General features: G+C 31.3%; 1 protein-coding gene across 1 annotated transcript; it reads left to right on the top strand.

Annotated features, from left to right (window-relative positions):
- The first annotated feature begins 743 nt into the window (after positions 1-743).
- On the top strand, positions 744-6,768 carry LOC139489133 (uncharacterized). Its single transcript, XM_071275269.1, has 3 exons — positions 744-869; positions 2,853-3,162; positions 4,825-6,768. Exons 1-3 carry the CDS (start codon positions 840-842, stop codon positions 5,280-5,282), a joined length of 798 nt encoding a protein of 265 aa, XP_071131370.1. The 5' UTR covers positions 744-839; the 3' UTR covers positions 5,283-6,768.
- The last annotated feature ends 3,494 nt before the right edge of the window (positions 6,769-10,262 follow it).

The raw sequence follows: 10,262 nt of genomic DNA on the forward strand, positions 1-10,262 counted from the left end.
GTACATCATACTTTAACTAAGATTGTTAAATAATGCTAATTAATATCATGCTCCTACATTTGTTTTTAATTGTATTAATTGCATATTAATGAATTACCTTATTGTAATATTTGTTACTTATTATATTAAATGTAATATTTATTGTACTTGATACCTATAATCAGTATTGCTTTTGGAATAAAGAATATATATATAAGCCAAAATCTACATTTTAACCCTATGTTCGATTTTTAGCAATGGCGGCCATCTTGGTTCGTTGGCCGGGTCACCGGACATATTTTTAAACTAGAAACCCCAATGATGATTGTGGCCAAGTATGGTTAAATTTGGCCCAGTAGTTTCAGATGTACATTTTTCCAGATAAAATGTCTATTTGTTTAGGGGCCATCTGAACGAATTGTTTTCTTTAGTTTCTATGTTGAACATTTTTTTTTATTTTTCGTATGATTGCAATATCTTTATTTGTATGTGATGACTTACATGTTTTTGGTTAGTTTTTATTATTATTTCTTACAACGTTAAAAATTTTCTAATTTTATAAATTGACTTAGATGGATATAAAGACTTTATCATTATGTGTTAATATGATACTTTAAAACCGTTTTGTAAATGAAAATGAAGATTGCAATGAATGTGTGAATAAATAGGTTACTTAAAGTATGTTCTTTATGAAATAATATGTAAATCACACTAAAACTGATAAGAAATAGTTAATACAAATAAATCCAGTCACCCCTGAAATGAAAGTACGTTCCCCTGAGCAACTACAACGACTACAAGTGTTGTTAAGAAGTTTATTCATTTCCTTGTTCAACGATATTAAAATCACGGGAGTTATAATGGATTTCGATGAAATACAAGGACCAGTGGTATGTACCCTGTCGTAACAATGATCTCCATAGAAATGTAACAGTTAAACGTTAAAACTTTCTTTAGGATGTAATTCTCAAGAAACACAAGGTAAGATCAAAGAATTACCGAGAAAACAAAATTACAATAGTATTTCAATGAATAATAAAAAGGGGATCAACGACTAATGTTAAACATGATAACAGTTTTGCAAGGGGCCTTCCCTTAAACTTCTATTTTGTATCAGTGTTATTTGTTTGTTGTCTCTCTGATCTTTATCCCAAATGTCGTGTTATCTTAACAAATTTGTTAAATAAAGACATACAATATGCAGAATATAGAATCCCCAAAACAAAGAGTTCCAAAAATTAACAAACATATATATCTGGTCCTCTTGGTCATAATAAATATTTTCAAAACGCAAGCTCCAGACTGTCAACCAATCAAGGGTTGGTGCACCTGTTAACCACGTTAAGGGGAAATATGTAACACACCCTCCCGAAAAAGTCAAAAATTATACGATTATTTTCCATTCGTTTTGTTGGATTTTGTCATCGTCTGATTGGTTTTCTCAGTTTGTAAGGAGATATTTTATTTATTATTGATCTTTGACTTTCGGTACTCTTTATGAAAGATATGTAAGCAATTACATCAACAAATTCAAGATATAAATTAAAATTGTTTTTCACAGTGTTCTTAATTTAGTAAACTATAATAAAAAAACTCGTCGAAAAAAATCGGTAAGCTTTAGTCATCATAATGATATTGATACCCTTTTTTTTTGATATTCACAGAATGTAGGTTTTCTTTTGTGAATGCATAAAATACATGTAAAAAAAACCTATTCAATATATTTAAGATGAAATTTATTCGAATTATATAAGTTGAGTGTTATACTGTATAGTTATTTGTGTTTGACAAGGTGCTCGAGACGAACACATACAAAAGAAAGGGTGAATCGATAAACATTTCGAAATAATCCTTTTAAAAACATACAAATGTTATCTCATAATATTTATTATTTACATAGTACTTATTATCCTTCACCGCTGTACATGATGGAAAATATATACAATACAAAAATATACATGATATAAGATAATACAATTTTTGATTGATCAATGTATTTTCATAAATGATATATTTAGAAAAAAAGTAAAATAACAAAATTACCGAACTCCGAGGAAAATTAGAATTCAAAGCGGAAAATCCTTTATCAAAAGGAAAAATCAAAAGTTCAAATACATGAAACGAATGTATAATTTTTGATTTGCTACAGGCATTTTCTTAGGTAGAATATGGTGTATTATACCTGGTTCTATGGCTAGCTTAACAGTAAATTTAAAGTATTATGCATAAAATCAAACAAAGTAATAGTATAACAATTTTTATACAAAAGAAATGCCATCGAGAAAATAAACTCATGTTAGATTCAAGGATTAAAACATTGTAAAATGATAAAATGATTTGTGTACGAAATATTCATCAGTGACTATCAAAATATTCATATAGCCAAATAAAGTACGAAATTGAAAAGCATTGAGGACAAAAGTTTTCAATGTTTTTTTGGCAATATACATGTACATCTAAAATGGTTTATTCTAGAAACTTAGAAAGTGAACTTAAAATAGCGAAATGTCCCCTTGGAACGGAGATATTATGAAACATGTGAAAATTAACCTCTGAAATATGATATAAAACGACGGACATTCAAATTCATTAATCGAAAATAAATAGACAACGTCGCTGCTAAAAATGAGAAAGACTAGTAGAAAACAATAGTAAACAAAACACAACATAGAAAACTAAAGACTAAGCAGCTCGAACGATACCAAAATATAGGAGTTATATCATATACATATATATAAACGGGGAGATATGTAATCCATATACAAGCGCTGCTGAAATGTTGCTACTTCGAAACGGAAAATTCACAATTCGGAAGATGAAATCATCATATTTAAAGCATAATTGCATTTTCGTGGATCTTGTTTATATTCTAGCCAGCGCCATATCGGGATTCACCAGAACACTCGAATACAGAACTAGATGGGCTTGACACTGATGAATGTATAGAAGAAGACAAAAACCAAAAGCGTGTGTCTGCATTCGCTGAGCATGATTTGGTAATTAAAATAGCAAACACAAAACTACACGTCAATAAGGATCAGCTAATTACAGAGTCACCAGTATTTGAAAAAATGCTGAAATCAGAATTAAAAGAAAAGGACGTAGAATTGGAAGGAAAGGACATCAAAACTTTTGTGGACTTTTTAAGGTGTACTTTGCCAGGATTTGACGAGGAAGTTACAGGTAATACATCTCTTCTGTCTTTATTTTATATTGTAATTATTTTATTTGACATTTACTGGTGAGTCTTTTGTTGATGACGGGAATTTGGCCACCAAATTATAAGCCTTGTATTTTTGAAAATTTTTACTAAATTTTCTCTCCAATGCGATGACTAAGCTAAGAAGTTTAGTTGTATCAGTATTAACATTGTTGTTTTAAAATGGTATATAATTTCTTAATGCCTATGTCAATGATAAACACAGAGCTTGTAAATCTAAAATGATCGATGGAAACATATAAATCTGTTGATATTCAACATTATTGGAATATTCTGTTATTGGTTCAAATATTGATTTAGAATTCTAATTATTTCAATCATGTTTTATTGTTCAGAAACAAAACCAAAACAGACGAGACACAATTTTTACAACGTAGTAATGTCTTTTCCTTACAACTCTCATTGTCCCACAGTCTGTCAATATTTTTTGCATTGCACAAACTTAAGCCGTTAGTTATAAAATTGAGAGTGTAAATATTGATTTACCTCTATGATATAAGTAATGAATTAACTTTAAACGAATGCGAGTCCTCACTCAATAATCTTCAACCCGGCCTTCTGTTATGTGCTATTCACTTGTTTTAATTGGTTGCTGTCTGCCATATTATATATATTGTATATAAGTTAAGAAAAATGTGGCCTTTGTTTTCTCATTTTAATAGTTTCGCTGTTCGTCATCGTACTATAAAGTGAAAGCCGTACTGTAATATGTACTATTTACGTAAATGTTTTTTGTAAACATAAAGATTCATTATCTAAATTCACTGTCGATAAAATTAGTGGTTCCTCATCTTCTTCATAAAGGGCTATTTTATCTTATTATATTTGAGCGTCACTGATGAGTCTCTGATAGGCAAAACGAGTGTTAAAACATAATTGTAGTTTTGTTATCTATAATGAGTTTACTTCTAGACAATTGAAATTAATTGAAGGGTATGGTTATACAAATGAACATCATCCTATTATTGGAAAATTTGAGCAAAAATCATGAATGTAATACTTGGCTGGGACATGGATAGAATCTAATAGGTTTTACCTGTAGTGTAGTGTGGTAGTGGAGCTCTCAAAGATGGTCCTTTGGACAGTGAACTGCATTCTATTGTATTTTACAAAACAACCAATTATAGGAATTACATTTCGTTTGTAAAGAGTTATTTCCTACATCACTAGACAATAGTTCGCACGAGATCAATTGATAACAACTTGAGTGTTTTGTGTGTTTATAAGTTGTTGTAAAAACAAATATTGGCCGTAAACCTGAATGACTTAGATTATAATAACCGTCAAAAGATATCTCGACCTCCATTTTGTCATGCAAAATAACATATTGAAATCAAAATGGAAAATGCAGAAAAAGAAGAAACCGTTCAAATTGAATTTGACCTAGTTTTAGCAACAGATTAACGTGTGAAAAATATTGGATACTATATTGTTTTTGGCGTTATTGCACGACAAAAGCTCATTTCACCAGCCTATTATTTTTCTCACTCGTCCAACTCCATATCATCTTACCCAAAATCTATTATCGGATATACGTTTATAGAATTGTCCGATATTCAAAACAGTTGTATCTATTGTAGTTTTATTATCTATTGGTGCCTTTACTGCAATTGTTTTCTTTATAGACAAAACAGTGCATTTAGTTGTTCAATTGGCCGATGAATATCAGACAGCTAAAACGTTACAAAAGGCAGACAAGTTTCTTGCAGAGAAGAGCCGACTCATGGGAAATGCCATAAGTTCAACGCAAATTATTACAAATATCCTCCAGGCCGAATTATACCACCTGACACTTTATTTAGAGGAATCCATAGGAATTGCATCTAGGAAATGGTTCAAAAAGTTAGTGACAAATCCAAAGTTTAATGAAATCAGTTCTGATTCTAGAATGAAAATAGCTTACAAACGTTGGAGTGAAGTTGATCAAGTTTTCGAATCAAGAGGATGTCTTGAGAAAAACACAAACAGTGCTGACTTTTATCAGCCTTTTTTCCCACATGTTGGTTATGACGAAGAATTTCGTGTACCTCCAAATCATCTTGATTTAAAAACAAAACTTGAGCCATTCATGCAAACAAACTGACCTCAAACTTTTGGAGGAGTTTTCTCTTAACTAGAATTGCTGACATTCAGAAATGTACCCTACTACATTCAAACTGTTGACACCGAAATACGTCCTGCATGCATTTAATTTTGATATTGGAAAGTCAATTAAAAGGAGTTGACAAACGTGACGGTCACCGTTTTTACATCGCAAAAATTACAGACATACATTTGTACCCGAGTATCTAGATTTAAAGCATCACAGGAGCTGCAAAATTTAAATTTAAATGAATTTTATATTTCAGAAAATCATTGACCTTTTACGATATTTGAGATTCGTTTTTCTGATCCTTTATAGCTGGACAATCGATGTCTGTGCTATAATGAGTGGGCTCTATCTAATGAAATTCCAGTGTCTGTTCATTTTGGCATTCCTGTGGAATATTAAAAAAAAACCGGCATCTTCTAATTAAAACAAATAGTTTTAAATTGTAGGAAACAAAAACTGTTGATACAGAGATATGTCTCACATTTTGTAATTTTCAAAGTAGGATGCAAATACAATTGGCAATATTGAAACCTGCAAAACAATGAACCATAACTGAAGTATCACGATTACGTTTTTTTATCATGCTGAATTCAGCGTGATTTAAATGGTGTAGGTATTGCCATATCTGTTAATTCCTTCTGATTGACTTTTATGCAAATATTGAAATTAAACAAGTGAAAGGTGATGTAATTAATGCAAATTTTAAATTCTTTTGACCATAACTAAGGACGTCAGGCCCTTTGAATCTCGAAGGAAATAAGCAAAATCCTTACTTATACCAGCTTGTTAAAGGACCCGGAATTACAAATAAAATAACATGAAAACTAATGAACTGATTTATGAATGAAAAATAATAAAATTATTATTATTGATATAGCAAACAATAACCACTAAATTAACATCTCGACTAGGGACATACACAAAAACAATGTTCATTTTGACCTTCCATTCTTCTAAATATAAACTCTGTCCCAGAGGTCTTATGGTGGAGTTTTAATCTAGTCTTTAATAGATACGAAGATTTGCTCTGCAAGTTTGGCTCTACCTTACTAACTGCAAACGTCATATATTCCCTTTAATTGTACGATGATGTTGTAAACTAAGCAAAAATATTCAGATACGACCTGGGTAAACTCGGCGATCTTTGAAATAAACTTATTCTAAAATGTTACCTATTCAACACAGGAATTAAATCTATATATTATTGTATTAACTGGTCTGAATGACGATTTCGTTGTTAATAAATTAAAACCATACTAAATATTACACATATTTACTTTCACTGTACTACAATCTGTCAATTGCTCAATGTCATGTTTTTCTCTGACTGTTATAATTTACACTTAGTCCATACGATTTTGGATGTGAACTAATTGATATTCAAGTTTTAGATTCATGATTTTTTTTTAATTAATTGTTACATGTGTTATTGGATTAAAACCTGGCTGTTAATAATTTTGAGTTCTATAGATCTGTACTTCGTGTCTTATTTTGTGTGTTTTTGGGATGAACAAGTACCTCTCCATGTCCATTTTATGTATTTGTGAGATGTTATTTTTTCTATTTGTATCCATCTAATGAATTAAGCCTTTACACTTTTACAGTTTTTTCCTATGTTGTAATGCTACACCCTTGTCACAGGATAGGAAAGGGTTACGCGTTCACAGACATATCTAAACACACCAAATTCTGTATGTACTTGTCCACAATCAAAAGCTTGTTTTTTTTTTGTCGTTTGTTCATGCTGGTCATATTTGTTTTCCAAAAACTGTTTTGTTATAATTTCGGCCATTAGTTTTCGCAATTGAATTAATTTATATGTATTATGGGGGATCCATTTATATTCGACATCAATGTATGGGTTATCATGGCTGAAGGCCGCACTGTTGCCCTTCATGGCTTAAAACCGGATCATTTGAACGGTCGTGGATAGTTCTCTAATTGACAATCATACCACATCTGCTTATTTATATATATAGTGTAGGAAACTTGTCTATTTGTTCCTTTTCCGCTAAGCATATAACGTTGATGAGTTCGAGCAAAGATGGGTCGGGTCGTCTGGGATTCATTAATTTGTGTCCTGGTAAAAAATAAACATCTATTCCAAGAAACACCTAAGAAACTACAATGTTACACATCTAAAATATAGCTCAGCATATCAGCTTGACATTCTGTCTATCTTCATTAACACATTTTCTCAGAAGAAGTCTTTGAAATTCTGTTTTGATTTGCTTGAAATACAGAATATAAAAAGTGCATTCATTACATGATTTCCAGAATATTATCATCATTGCACTCGCTATGTTAAGCCAATAAAAAAAATCATAATCACTGTAAAAGAAGTGTTATAAAACACGGTTTAATCCACCATTTTCTACATTTGAAAATGCCTGTACCAAGTCAGGAATATGACTGTTGTTGTCCATTCGTTTTTTTATGTGTTTTGTTATTTAATTTTGCCATGTGATTATGTACTTTCCGATTAGATTTTCCTCTGAGTTCAGTATTTTTGTGATTTTACTTTTTAAATTCATTGTGAAGTGCATTAAACTTCAGTTTTGTTTAGGATATATTATGGCAATTTGAGTAGTTCTTTTTTATAGTGCATTTGATCCAATGTTTAAAACAGATAAACGTGTCAATTCGCAACCATTTATAAGTGGTTTTCTCTCATTATTATCGTTGAGAAACGATTAATCGTGTGTTTCTAGTTTTTAATTATCTTCATAGATACAAGGATTGAAATTTTGTATTTGCGCCAGACGCTTGTCTCGTCCTAAAAAGACTCAGCAGTGACCCCAGAATAAAAATAAATTGAATAAAGGTAAATAAAATACAAAATGGGGATGTCTTTTGTCTCGACAGATTTAAATTTGAACAACATAAGCGGGAATGAAATATATAGTATATCACAGTAGCTTGAGTAGACACGATGACTGTGATACCTTATAATTAGATCATATGTAGAGACAACAGCATCAATACTACACACAATCTTTAGCAGGGAGGACGAAGTTATTCTCAAAGACTGGGAAGAAGGACCACTTCATTCAATTATAAAAAAAGTTGATATGAAAAATTGCAAAAATTAAAAACTATATATCTTTAATATCTGGACCTTTGAGTTATTGCAAAGAGAATAATAAATGTGTTACATGACACTCTTTTAGAGCCAATTAAAGATGTTTTACTAATCCAAATAGCATGGGTTGTTACCTTACCTTGCCTTAATCCTCCTCGTGCGTCCTTGCATATGAAGGGACTAGCAACTCCTTCCACTGTTGCCTGTCTTGTGGCTTTCTTTTTGTCTCTAATCATGTCAGTCCAATAATTATGAGTTCACTTTCTATTGTGCATCGGTATGTTTCTTTTGGTCGCCCTCTCGTTCTGTCCCCTCTGCATATGTCAATCGAAAAGGTATCTTTGTAATGTCATGGTTTGTTGTCATAGAACATGGCCAATCCATTTCTACATGTATGTCTATTGTTTTTAATTTCTACTCTGATGTCTCTTTGTAAGGTTTAAATGTATAAGTCTTTATTACTTTTTGTTTTTGGTCTGAAGAACTTGAAAATTTTACGAAGGCACATTTTGTGGAATGATGATAGTTTGTTGAAGTCAGATTTTACAACCCTCCATGACTATGCATCATACATTATTTCCCATGGCAATTATAGATTTGTATTTCTGTTGACCAGGATATTGATGTTGTATGCAAAATTGTTCGTAGTCTGCAGGACGAAGTGCAGACTTAGTAGATCCTTGCCGTTACATCTTGATTAGTTCCGTTGTCCAGATTGTTAATAGTACCAAGAGAGGTAAAATGTTCAATTCTTGAATGTACATGTAATCTCCTAGCAGTGTTATTAGAAGTTTGTCTAATTTTGGAATTTCTGCTTTTTATCTTTGTCTTTTGTGTATTCACCTTTAAATCTACAATTAGAACAGTCTCCTGTAGTCTTTTTGTTTTGTTCTCCATGTTTGTTCGAAAGATCCGATTGTTGATAATAGGTATGTTGCCTGTACAACTAGGTCTTCTAAGATGGTGTTGATCGACCATTTTCTTCCAATTGTTCTATTTCCAAGTGTTCTTCTCGTGCATTAGCTAATTACATTTTTTTTTACATTGAACTATGTGGATTAGGTTCTATTGTGGAGGACACAGCATCTTTAGTTGTTAAATAATTTCATTATGTTTATAAATTTATCAGGTATGCCGTATAATCTCATTATTTCCAACATAATGGTTCTTCCAAGCTATCAAGAACGTTTTCGAAATCCAAAAATTTATGCCGATATTAATGACTACATTTTTAAACTAAGATTCATCTACATCATTGAGAAGTGCATAGAATGGCAACACAACGTTAATATCCTCAATGCTCTAGATTTTCAACTTTGTACTTGTTTGGCTTTATAACTATTTTGATATGAACGTCACTGATAAGTCTTATGTAGACGAATTGAGGATCCAAAATTCCAAAAAAAATGTGCCAAAATACGGCTAATAACCCTGGCTCTTAAAATTGAAATCACCTATGTGGGTGTTGGATTTGATCTTCGTTGAAATGTATCGCCTTCTTTACCAACCTTTGATATCATGTTGCTAGTGCTAAATATAAAACTTTACTACAAGTATCACCTAAACTTAACATGATCCAAGAAAATGATGTCTAGGTCAGAGAAACCATGTCAGACAGACATGTACACAATGAAATCAATCTATGGATTATTATATGCGATTTTATAAGGAATAAAAGGTAAACATTGCAGTGTTAAGAATTGTCATTTCAAAGCATTTTTGTTTAGATACAAAAGATCATCTTCATTGTTGTTTTACCGTTGGTGCTCTTTTTGTAGTTCATGCTTTTTTACTCACGTTGATGACTCTTTCTTGAATCGATTTACCCAATTTTAAATTATGTAAACGCATGCCGCTTTTATTCACATTTAAAAAGGGAAAACTTATTT

Source organism: Mytilus edulis, chromosome 9 (assembly GCF_963676685.1).
Source record: "Mytilus edulis chromosome 9, xbMytEdul2.2, whole genome shotgun sequence".
In the NCBI taxonomy this organism is placed as follows: Eukaryota; Metazoa; Mollusca; class Bivalvia; order Mytilida; family Mytilidae; genus Mytilus; species Mytilus edulis.

Coding starts and splice junctions, on each gene's coding strand:
- LOC139489133 (XM_071275269.1), top strand. CDS start 840: ATGGATTTCGATGAAATACAAGGACCAGTG. Junction 870..2,852: donor ATGAAATACAAGGACCAGTG/GTATGTACCCTG, acceptor TTTATATTCTAG/CCAGCGCCATATCGGGATTC. Junction 3,163..4,824: donor ATTTGACGAGGAAGTTACAG/GTAATACATCTC, acceptor TTTTCTTTATAG/ACAAAACAGTGCATTTAGTT.